This window comes from Pyrgilauda ruficollis, unplaced genomic scaffold (assembly GCF_017590135.1).
Source record: "Pyrgilauda ruficollis isolate IOZ18807 unplaced genomic scaffold, ASM1759013v1 scaffold2, whole genome shotgun sequence".
In the NCBI taxonomy this organism is placed as follows: Eukaryota; Metazoa; Chordata; class Aves; order Passeriformes; family Passeridae; genus Pyrgilauda; species Pyrgilauda ruficollis.
The window spans coordinates 8,526,532-8,539,702 of NW_024519206.1; the positions used below are offsets into that span (position 1 = coordinate 8,526,532).

Genomic DNA, 13,171 nt, shown 5'->3' on the forward strand with positions numbered 1-13,171 from the left:
CACATTTGGAAAACAGAGAGGAAAATATAGCAGTAAAAAAGCAGCAGGCACAAGAAAGAGCGGGACACAGAGAAGATGCAGGACTACTTGGTAAAAATTTGAATGTTCATACGCTCATAGGATCCAGGTTTTGACCCAGATTTCAGGAATTAGTCTTGCCCAACCTTCTGCTCAAAGCAGAGCCAACTACAAAGTTAGGCCATTTTTTCCTACTCTTTATCTGCAGTGAAATTTTTATGTGCCTGCAGTATAATTTAATTTGATATGTCTGAAAATATCTAAAATTTAGAGTATGTGCTTTTATTCCATTACAGGCACAACAGCTGACTCTAGTCTCACTTGGAAAGCACTGATGGTTTTACTTCTGCCTCCCAGATGCTGACACAGAAGACAGACTTAAAGGAAGGACCCAACTCACATGACAACTGTCCCATTTGACTATCACTTCACTCACAATTAGGCTGATGCACTCTACCAGTATTAAAAGATTGGTTAGGAAAAATGGGTATCACTTGTTACTATTACATTTGACACCTCCTTGTTTCATTCTGAGCAGGGAGGAAGCACTTCGGAGGAATTTAAGACAGACTCCACAAAGTGAGATGCAACACAAACAAATCTGGGCTCCACAAGCATCTAACTCCACTGAATGAGTTATTTCAGACTTTTATTTCACTGCACTAATGGGCATTTTTGAAGTCCTCTTTCGAAACTGTTAGGAAACTATCAAATATGAAATATGGCTCATTTAGACTGTCAATTGCAGTCACATTTTGTGAGTGGACAAGACATAGGGTATTTACAAATCTGCCTCAAATCCGAGACATAGGATATGACCCACTGACTTAAAGAGACTCAGAGGCTATTTTGGGATCCAACATGTAACTACTGCTTATAAGTTGTTATCACTGTTTTCTCACTGTACTTTGGCAACATTGTACCAAGCCTACTCTTTGTCTTTTGGGTAAAGCTTAGAGACATCAACTATTATAATCAAACATTTCATTCTTCTGTTGGAGTGAAAGTGTAATTTCAATTGAAAGTAGCATTCAAGTTAACAGTTCAGAAGGCTCTAAACTTACATTTCACTCAACATTGTTTTAATACAAGCCTGCAGACTACTGTGTATGTTGCAGAGCCAGTTCATTACTGTATCATCCTGTAGGTTCCTGACACAGAAGTTATGTCATGACTTGCAAAAAGAAAAGCAAGTCTAAGCCTAATTTTTAAGCCTCCCTGCTTGTACGTAAACAAACAAAGAAATAAACTGTAGAAAGGTATACAATCTTCCATCAAATGTACCTTAAGTATTCTCCTTAATGTGAGGTATTCACTATATATTTGCAAGTATAACCTGCAGCAATCAAGGAAACCTATCAGAACCAGATCTGGTGTTGTAATGTATGGTACATTCTACACACTACATCCAGCCACAACTTTGATGCTCTGTATTACTACTGATTTCTGTAAAATCACGCATTTGAACATTTATCTTAGCCTAAAAAAAAAAAATCACTAAGTACCAAAAATGCCCCAAAACTATCAATAAAACTCTGATGAAAAGAGCATCTCATAAAGAACAAATATAACCAGATAACTCCTCAGACTACCACAAAATAATTTCATATTCAGGTGAATTCAGCTTGTACTTGGTTTATGGAAGAAGTATAATCTATACACACCAGCCACTAGAAAGAATATTCATTGTTTAAGACCACTTAGGTCCATAATTACTTTAAAAAAAAAAAAGTTAAAAATATTATTTTCCATACAAGTCAGCAGCACTTTAATAAAGAAATAGCAAATAGGCTTCACAAAACAACATGTTTGGTTTTGGCTGGGCTCATCTCTACTAGCACTGCTACTGCAAAGCCTACCTACCCTTGTTAACACTACTTTAGTGCAGTGGCAAAAGAGAAAACACTATTGTAGAAGACAAAGAGATTTTATTTGGTGAACAGCTTCAAATAGCATTTCATAAGTCAGCTAAAAACAAATACCTTTGTATTACAAAACTTAAATCCAGAGATTAGTTGAGACAGATCAGTTGAGGAAAGTGCTGTGTCAATAGTCCATACTCAAATCAGATGTCAAACTACTGAATTTGCAAAGAGTACACAAAAAACTCCACAAGATTTTTCTTTTACAAAGCAACACACTGAACCCAAAATAGAACATTAACATAAAAAAAAAAAGTTTCAGCATGTAGAGGAAATCTAAAAAACAGAAAAACTTCTCTAAATGTGCTCTCAAAACACAGGACACTAAGTAACAACCTATAAAACAGAAGCACTAAAGTCTATCTAGCACCAAGAATCTTAGCCATCCACAATGAGGTTTCATTAACAGAACAGAAACATTAGCTGACTGCTGACTTTTCCTTTTTCAGCCTTCAACTTTGTACTTTTCATCTGGAGCAGTGAGCTTACTTTGCAGTTTAGGGTACACTTTCAGATTTATTTCAAAATATTCAAAGACTTAAGTGAAAAGGCCACACACCAAACAAGCAATGAACCAGTCACAGAAAAAGTTCTGTGACTAGAAAACATACTGCTGAATCACAAGGTAAATTTCTATGTGCTACTGATAATGCTGAACAATCAACCCCTTTGATAGACATGAGGTGTAGTGAACTGGCAGCTAAGAAATATCAAGATGCTTCAGTCAGAATAGCTGTGAGATTAAATTTACTATAATTAGCAATCTTTGGGTTAAAGTGTTTATTCTGATGAGTGCAAATAGATTAGACCAAAATATATCTAAACTTCTGACCTAAGAAGATGGCTTCATTGGTTCATAAACCAGGAATTGCTAGAAATTCTACCTCCTGGCTTTTAACAACTTTTTCTGAACTAAACAGATGCAGATTTATCCAGTTAGGAACCCAGAACTCGAATCCATCAACCAAAATGATGTGCCTGTTAGATAGTCAGAAAATAACAGAGCTGAAAGGGGATTTCACTGCTGCTCTGTATTTATCTATGCGTTTCCATAATTTTTGCTTGGCCTTGAAGAGAGAGAAAGATGACCTCCGCATTCTTGAAGCACTGCAAATCTAGACTTTGTAACAGTTTGACTTTCTTAGTTAGGCAGGCAACTTTCTGAATACAATCAAAAGTGGACAGACTATAGATCCAGTGATGGAAGACACCAAAATAGTAACAATAATAAGTTGTGACAATCTTGCACAAAAAAGCAAGAAAGAGCTATACCCCCAAACAAACCAAGACACACAAGTAGTCTAGAAAGTAATGGTTTAGTAATTTCCTCACAGATATTAGCCAGTCATATCATACTCACTTCTCACAATGAAGAAACAATACTTAAATCAAACTTCCCATAACCTATTAAAAAACTTGAATTTCATAAAGGAAAAATATGTCATTTCATTTACACATTGCAGCTGACTCAAAAGATAAATGCAGGTTCTTTTACCTTGAGAAACGGGCACAATTCTTACATTAAAACTGATTATTTCTTACCAAGTTATAAAATCTGATCTACAAGTGAAGACCAGAAAACTTCCCTTACCTTAGGGATCCCAACCGATGTACAAGGGAGAAATGAATGCTCACACTGCTCAAGGTATTTTTCTGAATTGCTTTTTCCAAATAAAAGAGTAACCACAAAACCCCTAAAACGGAAAAAGAAAGACCAGGTACAACAACAGCCACATTTTCTCACCTCTAGAAAGTATTTAACAGCAAGTTATAAAACGACAATACATGATAGTCCTCACTGTTTACTCTCACGCTTTTTCACACTGTAACATGCGGCTCAAAATAACTGACAGAAGCCTTAGTATGAAGTTTCCCAGTCTTGTATGGTCTGTCTTGGTATATTTTTACCACACAGAAGATCTATATAGCATTGTCTATGCTACAGTGTGCCTGCTGTGATGGCACACTGCCTGTGCTCACAAGTATTAGCACTTGGGAAGAGGGGTACATACAGAAGTTGTTTTGGTTGCATTTATATGAAGAGTCTCCAACACTATGAAGAAATAAACTCTGTAGGCTGCTCCACTGTAGTGTAAGCCACAAAATCACAGTCCAGGAATAAACTGATGCAGCAAGCATAACTAACCACTGCATGTGTTTAGACATTTTGCTTACCCTTCTAGAACAGCAAGAATTTATTTACAGCTTATGAATCTAAGGCACAAGAACACATGAACATGAAGCTGGCTTTACTAAGAAATAGATGAAAACCTAGTGTCTCTCCCAGTTCTAGCATAAGCAGAGGATGTAACCTTTGAAATATCAAGCAAAGAAGAAAATAGATTAACCTTGAGATGGCTAAATACACACAGTTTTTACACAAATTTCAAAGCATTCCATTTAAAGGCCAGCTGACCAGCATTTGTGACCACAGGAACTCACAAAGCTATTCCAGGCCTGAAGTGTGCTGAAGTAACATGTTCTTTTAATATAGGTTGCTGTTGATATATGATACTCTCACAAGATTACAGAAAAAAAAAATCCTATCCAAGCTAAAATATGCCATTTAAAGGTTTTAATTCCCAAAATTAAAAAAATTCTTTTTAAGCCCCCCAGAGGCCCAGTAATTCAGAAGCTGTGAGGTTAATTCCATGAAAGAGAGGGAAAAAAAAACCACTACACAAATTATTGTCAGTAACTTGACAACACATAAGAGGAGTTCACCGGATCCTCCAACTCCATTACAGCCATCCTTACCTGCCATATGACACCAAGAAATAAAAGCAGGATTAATTGCCCTCCTGCTCCCTGCAACTTAAAAATCATAACACTTATCAGAGTTCACAGACAAGAACTTGCTTAGAAAAATCACAATATTAGTTTCACTAATGCTTTGGGTTGTTTTCAATTATTTAAGTTTGGATTTTCTTTTGATTATCTATGACTTTGCTATTGGAAACCTCAGTTGTCTTTTAAAGAAAACAGTATACTCAAGTTTGGCCTAAAATCAACTTTAATTTCAAACATCTATCAGCCAGTTGCTTATCTTCTTTTATTCAAAAATAATGAAGCCTTGGAAATAACTACCTAAAGATTATATCTCTGTTTTCTCTCTTTCAAAGCTAATGATTCATTCAAAAATACTAATACTACCAATATGGTTTAAAAAAAGGCTAATCTTAGATGCCTTGAAGTATTATCAGTTTTATGCTTGAAATGCTAGGAGCTGCTTCTTCTCTGGCAGAAACTAACATATTTTATTCTCTAATATAAAATCTTGTGAGCATTAGAGAAGGATACATAGTCTGAACATTCAGGACATCTGTTAGCTAATCTGAATCTTCTAGTGTAAATGCTTATTTAATTCATCAAGAAGATTTTTAATACATGAATGAGAAATCGTATTCGTCTTCCGTAAATTAAAAGACCAGAAAAATGAAAAGATTGTATTTTGCTTCATTTAAATAGAATTCTTCCAAAGATTACTGGATGGCCAGCTTTTTCAAGGGTAGATTAACAACAGAACAAAGGTAAAAAGATAAAAAAATGAAGACCACAGATTTATCACTTTCCCCTCAAGTCTGAAAAGTAACGTCTCAGCTGAATGCTTTGTGAAAGTCAAATAGCAGCTACAGAACCATTCCTGATTTGGTCAGCAGTTACAATCATTAATGGAGCCAGACAGTTACATAGACATGGATGTAATTGAGTATCAATAATGGTGGGATTTGATGACAGAGCAAATACTTTTAAATGGCAAAGCAATTGATTTCAAGAAATTTCAATTGAAATTTCCAAGAAATTTCAATTTTTGTACTTGGCAAAACCACAATTCACATCATTTTTATTTTACTTCCTTAGGGCTGAAAGAGAGAAGGAAAGAGAATAAGATAAGAAACACTCTTAGTAGGAAAGACAGATGGTAACAGACAGGCTCAGCACTCAGGTAAAGGGGTCTACACCAGTACTTGAGGGAGAGGAAAAAAGAATACCACCCTGTAATATTCTACACACGTTAAGTAAACAGTATCTATCTTTAGCCTCTGCTTTTGAACTCAGTTCCCTAAGTGAATGATCACTGAATGGAAAAAGGCTAACATTTTATAAATCAGTCTTGAAACAAAACAAAATGAAATACAGAGAAATTGTCATTTGAACTTTCATTCATATATACAAATGGTTTCAGTATTCTTCTATGTACACCAAAAACTATAGTACATTTACTATAAGGCATCTGTGCAATCACAGAGTTGAGTGCATATCAAAAAGAAATTATTAGCACATAACAGAAGTCAAACAGTATAAACAGATTGATTGCATTCACACAGATATGGCATCACCATTGTCTTCCTGCACAGCTCACTGATATATTATTAGGTCAATATGCTTAGGTCAATACTAAGAGTGTGACCAGCTGTGAGTCAGCATTTCCTTTTGTTAAAACTGCAAAATGGGACAGAAACTGGACTTTTGGCTACTGGGAGTCAGAAACCTTTGACACGGGCCACTTCTTTTTTGAATTAAATATAAAGACCTAGAAAACTGTGTGAAATTGGGTAAGAACTCCAAGTTTCAACAAAAAATTCAATCACAAAAATCCATGTCCAAAATAGCCATTTTACTCCAGAGAAGTGTACAGTAAATATTACAGACACCACTATGATCATGAACCAAAACTAAACTTTTGTTTTCTAAATTCATATATATGATGTTATGACGTATAATTGCTAATTATAAGTGCAAAAGTTACTTCATAACAATTTCTGTTTGTTTCTAACAGAAACATGACCAAGCACTTTGTGAAACTTCAGGGGAATTAATTAAACAACAACAAGGAAAAAAAGCAGGCAAGAATAATTTAGATAAAAACCCATTTGGCCTAGTTAGCACTCACAGTTCTGCATGCTGAATGTTAAAGTAAGTGTATCACTCTGAAAAAGATTAACAGGGTAACAAAGGGCCAGATCACAGCCACAGCCAAGATGTACATGTTAAAGTAATGAAGTGATGACATTCCACTGCAAGGGCTGAGACTTCACATCTATGTATGTAAGTAAACACTCTGCTCTAACAGATACACTACCACTAGATGAATTTATCCTTAACAAATTCTATGTTTACTGACTAGCTAGAAAAATGAATCAAAGCAGCACGATAACCACAGCAAAGAGATACGAGAGCTGACTTGAGAATGAATGAGCTCAGGCACCACGTGCAGTTTAATGGTGCCAAACGGTAGCTGACTTCAGACATATTCTGAGACCCTGCTTTGACTGTTAGCTTTGAAAAACCAAACCAAAACTGTGCAAGAATGAAGGATAGCGTCTCAAGAAATTATTATATCCCATGTTATTTTTCATACTGCAAGTATTAAGGAAGTGGTAAGACAAAACAGCAAGCAGATGCACTCTTGCCCTTTGGATAAACTCTGACTTTTGCCCTGGACAGATAACAAAATATGCCAACCATACCTGTATCAAGACTTAACAAGACAAAAGCATTTACTTCAAGTTAGTTTTACCTTAACTAAATCCCTTTTCTAACAGACTGACTATTCTGATTTCTCAGAGATGAAATACCAAGCCTAGTACAGTTGAAATTCTAGCTACTACATTCTATTACATTTTTTATGAGATATACAGGAATATAGATACATTCTGTATGGTATCAAATAAGAAGGCAAAAAGAAGATACCACTAAGACATTCTAACTTGCCATTAAAAATGTTTTAATGGTTACAAGACAAACATCATAATATACAATGTAATAATGGTGCTAAACTTCACATTTGCTCCCTTTCTGCCCATATAGATAACATATGAAAAGTCTACAGCTGCTGAACTGATCTACTTGTTCAAAGTGTAGCATTATTTCCACACACACAGGACAAAATCCACTCCCATGAATGAAGTGCCTTAGATAGGAAAGTGAGATGTGGTAGAAAAGGAAACGTAAGCACTTAGAAGTACCCGGGAAAAGAACGGACACTAATAAAAAGTATGAACTGAAATTATCACTGTTTTAATGTAAGCATTTGTCCTCTAATATCCACTAAAAATAGCAAAATTGAGATTTCAATTACAAAAATCTTGCTCATAAAGAGGTGCTCAAATGGGGAAACAATTACATAAAGCCACTTCAGATTTTCAGAGCAAGTTCTTTGCTAACACACCCATTAAAATTTTACTTTCACAACAAATGAAACAAAACACTAAGTAATATACTTACCCACCCACAAAGCAGAGGATATAAAATGCAAAGTAAAATATAGCGAAGGGTCCAAAAGTTACTAGAAAAAGCACAAGGCCAAGACTTCCCCATCCCCATATGGAAAGACTGGTCTGTAAAGAAGAACATATAGAAAAGGAATAATTAATATTATATTCATACAACTTTAAGTCTCCAGAGCAATACTTGTAGTTTCTATAATGTTTGATACATTTTAACCAGATATAAGCTCTGCTTGATGAAATAAAAAATTACCCTTGTTTTTAAGAGTATATTGCTATCAAATATGTCCTTCATTATATTGTGGGCCACTAATCCAGTTTAGCCAACATAAGAGCATTTTTCTTTCAAATACTGCTCCTCATTTCTTATTTCAGATAAAACTATCATCCTTTAAGGTGCCAATTTTTTCTTTTCTGTTCTCCTTTCATGCATTTTTTTTTGAGATCCCTTCCTCCTCACTTCTTCCCCTATCCCCACCGTGAGAAAAGTTCTCCACCATCTCCTAGGAAAAAGCAGGCTTTGTGATAGAACAGGAAGAGACAATACAGCCTTGTTTTACACATCTAAACATGTTATTTTCTACAACCAAGCAATACTGTTTCTTCCCTAGATCAAACCAGGTGCAAGACTAAAAAGGCATCACTTTCTCCAGTCAAGTCACAGGCAGGTCAACAGGTGCACCAAATAATTGGCACAAGCATACTTTTCCACATAAACAAAAGGGAGGGAAACTTCAGCAACTGATTCTTGGGCAGTGGAAGGGAGGCAAGGGTTGTTTGAAAAGCCCATGATGAAGTTCAAGTCAGTCACAAGAGCACACATGGGGCTGGTGGGATTTTGGGGGGTGATGTCTGGCATAAATGCAGCAGGCAAAACTCCACCTGCACTGGCAGCCAGCAGGAGTACAAAAAAAGCAGTGAGATTCCAGTTACAGGTTATAGTCGAAGTGCATTTACATATACCCATGTATGCACATATACTTGATCTATCTGTGTAGACAGATACCTGTACATACATGCATGCTAAACTAAAAAGGCAAGGCAGTGAAAACCTGACTGATCTGAGCTACAATAGTTTTTAAATCATCACAATGCTGCAATGCAGTCAACAAAGCTTACATAAATTTAATTCAATCTAGTCTCTAGTTCAATATGGAAAGCATGCTTCAGCCAAGTCCCAAGAGTGTGAAACACAACCATGACAAGTATTTATAGGCCACCCAAACTGTTCCAGCTCTAAGATTCTCAGTATTTTTTTTGGTTGCTGCTGTTGTCTAATTTACACCTTTCCTAACAGTGATCAAATGACACCATGATGGGAACTCAGACAACTGTGTCAACAAGTAGCACTAAGAAAGTATTTAAATAAACTCGTCTTGCAGTTTGACATTTAGAAAACAAACAGAGATTGAACACCAGATTTGCAGAGAGCCCTTTTTTAGCTTTTAATATGAAGGAGCTACAGCTCATTTCTCTCAAGGAATTATTTAGATTTTGTCTTTTCATTTTAGGCATAGGATTAAAAAAAAAATCAACTTTTTCAAAAAAAGTTTTAAATACCCTATAGAGAATGAAAAATAATATAAATTATGAGTCCTATATAAAGCAACTGATAATTTTTTGAGAGCAAGATCAAAAAGCAAAATCACAGCTCTGAAGAGAGACTTTCACTGATCTAAACTGTAATAATCAGAATTATTTAATTCTTCCTAGCTAAAAGTTTAATGGAACCTTGAGATTAAATTCTATTTTCTTCCTAGTTGAACTTTCCTAGCAGGAGATATGAGTTGTACTGGCTTTGTTCTGAATGTTTGAGGCTGGGAAAAATTAAACATACAAGTATGTAGATGAGTGTAATTAAAGAGCAGCAATTAAAATAAAAACATTGCAAGTTATTAAATTCTCTTTAAGCTGAGGAATTGCTTCAATAGATAATATAAACCACAAAATCCACACCACTAAAATCACAACTGAGTAGAAGATTTTGTTTTGTTGACTCATAATAAGTAAATGCAGTAGACAATTGTGGCCTTCCAGGACATGAAGAGAGCCCACAAGGAAGACAGAGAGAAACTATTCACAAAGGCATGTAGTGACAGAACAAGGGGGAACGGCTTCAAACACAGACTAAGTTTAGATTAGATATAAGGTGATGTTGGACACTGCTGAGTGCACTCTGGGCTGAGGCTGCCCAGAGATGCTGTGGATGCCTCAACCCTGAAATGTTCAAGGCCAGGCTGGCTGGGGCTTTCAGCAACCCGGTTTAGCAGAAAGTTTTTCATTCCTGCCCATGGCAGGGGTGTTGGAACTAGATGATCTTTAAGGTCCCTTCCAACCCTAACCATTCTAGGACACACCAGCTGAAAAAAAGAAACAAAAAACCATGGCAAATGCAAGATTTAACTAAAACATGAGATCCCATTGCACATCTACATTTCAATATAAAAATAAGATTCAGCATATTCATACCCACAGAAATACATTTTAAAGCCTCTGCAGAGCACTATAAGCATGATAAGGAAGATATGCACACAGAAGATAGCATTTAATGATGGTCTTTTTATGTCAGAAACCCATTATGCTTAATCACATCATTCAAAAAAGTTTAAGTTCTAAATATGGGATAAGCACTCTAAATGACTTAATTAATCTAGATGGATGTATAGTCAGAGTTGGATGAATGCATAATTAACAAAGAAAGCTCTATAACTCTAATAAATAAAACAGTGACCTATTGTCCTATGCTCCAGTTTTGCAATTTAGCATATGGGTACAGAGATTCAAATCTCATTTGGTATTTTAATAGGATTTCTTAAAAATTGTACAACTTGGTACACTGCAGGAAGCACAACAGATATTGGCCTAATTCTTGTATATTCTTATGAGTGCTTTATAGCCTTATGGATTTTGAGACATTCAAAGGGATTAAATCATCAGGATAGTACCCTTTCTGCTGACTGTAAACAAAACTTACCCTGACACCACACTTTTTGAAGGGACTTCAGCAGTAAAACTCCAAGGAATACAAATGAAAACTTATTTTATACATAAATATCAACTGTTTTTCAATAGAATGTCCAAACATACACAAACATGACTATACAGCTGGTCAGTATAGTTCAGGTATTTAAATTCAAACCTCACTTACAACTTATTTCCAAATTGCATTTACAATGTTAATTTTTTAGAAGATTTACAGATTTAGTGAAGCTCTGTTAGTTATACTGAAGTCAGCTGCAGGGTGAATGCTTATCACCCTTAACACAAAGAACAAACCAGTCTTCTGGTGTAATTGCTGGGGTTTAAGTCACAGACCCTTTAAAAGAAGCCAACCTGCCCTTTATTGGCAGGGCAAACTTCCAAGCATAGTGGAAGTATGCACTGACCTGGCATAGTGCTGTTCACAGACTTTCAAGGAATTAGGGACAGTTACCTAAAGCCTGAAGAGATATACAGGCCTTAGTGCTGTGGTAGGCATGGTTGGGTATATACTGTGCGCATACACATGGGTAAAGGATGTACGTTCCGTATCAGCAGCAGCTCCACTTCGTCAGTTTTAGCCACTTTTGCTTACCACCACTACAGATACTCCACGTTTTTCTCACCATCATCACTTCTTAGCTTTCAAGTTTAAGATTTTGCAGACTTCTGCAGAATATTACCAAGGTCATACATATATAATGGGTTAATGCAGAATTGTGGTCAAACACAGAAATTTTCTTTCCACAGTTGGAGTTGCTTCAGCAAAATAAACTGTTGAATATTTTGCTTCAGCAAAAAAAATATTTAGTTTGCTTCAGCAAAATAAACAGTTAAAGTACAGGGGAGTCTGTAAGCTCCAACAGTACACTGCAGAGGCACATCAGGTGTGAGAAGACACAAAAAGGTGAATATTCATATGTGCTTGATTCAGCTTTTCCAGCTAACAAAACTGCCACCTCAATGACACCTGCTTGTTTTGGGTTTTTTTGACTAGGTTTTGTCCATTTTTCACACTGAATGGTTTTTCCACAGTATACAGCTAAGTACTAAAAACAGTACATAAAGAATTTGCTTTCTTATGCATATTTTCTTTTTCTTTCTTTGGTTTCTGCTTCCTAATCAAGGCAACATTTTGATGGTTAAAGCTGCATGACATTATGGCTAGTAGTGCTGAGCTAAGATTGATTACATCACTTAACACAACCATTCACACAGAAGTTTATACAAATTGTTTGTTCCAGAAACAAACAAAATTATGTCTTAGTAAAAAGTAGCTTCAACAGGTTTCTCATTTGCTTCATCCACCTGACAATCTTTCAGACCTTTGCCCCACACCCATTTTCAAGCAAGCTCTTTGGTCTTGACACATATTTCTCTAGAAATTATTCACCAAGGTAACGTAAGTTTGTTGTTTGAACTATGCTGTCAATTTTAGCTTGCAACTGGCAATAAGGTAACACATGTGTTACCTTACGTTCAGGGCACAACAAGTGCTACTCCACAAGTTCAGATGACATGTTCTTCCTAGCCCCCTCTGCCACTGAACAGAGAACAAGTATTTCCACTCATGTGGCTCTGGGTGCCACCAACCCCTACTCCAGTGAGAAGCTCCTGTTCCAGGCACTTGCCTCTCTTCACAATTCCCACACACAATGGGTGGGAATTGTGGCTTAAAGTTTGGAGACACAGTTCGAATGCCATACAGGAAGGCAGGGCTCTGGAATCATCTGCTTGTCAATCTTATTAAAGCTGAAGCAGAAGAGTAATTTAAATCTTACAATAGCATCCAAAAGACTGATTCCACCTTGGAAGATTGTAATTTGTGATTATTTTCACATTTAATGGTCACAACAGAATAATCTGAGCTTTGAAAGAACAGCAACATTTAAAAACAAAAACATGCTTCTTTGCTCATCTTGTTGATCAAATTACATTTTCCCATTAATATTTAAAAAGTTATAGTAGCTGACCTGTTTCTAACAGACACTGACAAAACTATTTTTTGCCATTTGGGTAGTT

The 13,171-nt window shown here is 36.0% G+C and overlaps 1 protein-coding gene across 5 annotated transcripts in view; it reads right to left on the reverse strand.

Annotated features, from left to right (window-relative positions):
- Positions 1 to 13,171, reverse strand: part of SNX13 (sorting nexin 13) — a 64,871-nt gene that overhangs the window by 35,919 nt on the left and 15,781 nt on the right. For all 5 annotated transcript variants that reach the window (XR_005955016.1, XM_041466375.1, XM_041466376.1 and 2 more), the window contains exons 2-3: positions 8,169 to 8,281; positions 3,532 to 3,634 (exon numbers count right to left, since the gene is read on the reverse strand). Coding sequence is in view for 4 of the 5 variants with exons in the window: in XM_041466375.1 (XP_041322309.1) it covers positions 3,532 to 3,634; positions 8,169 to 8,281 (216 nt within the window). In the remaining variant the exon portion in view is untranslated. The remainder of the gene's footprint in view (positions 1 to 3,531; positions 3,635 to 8,168; positions 8,282 to 13,171) is intronic.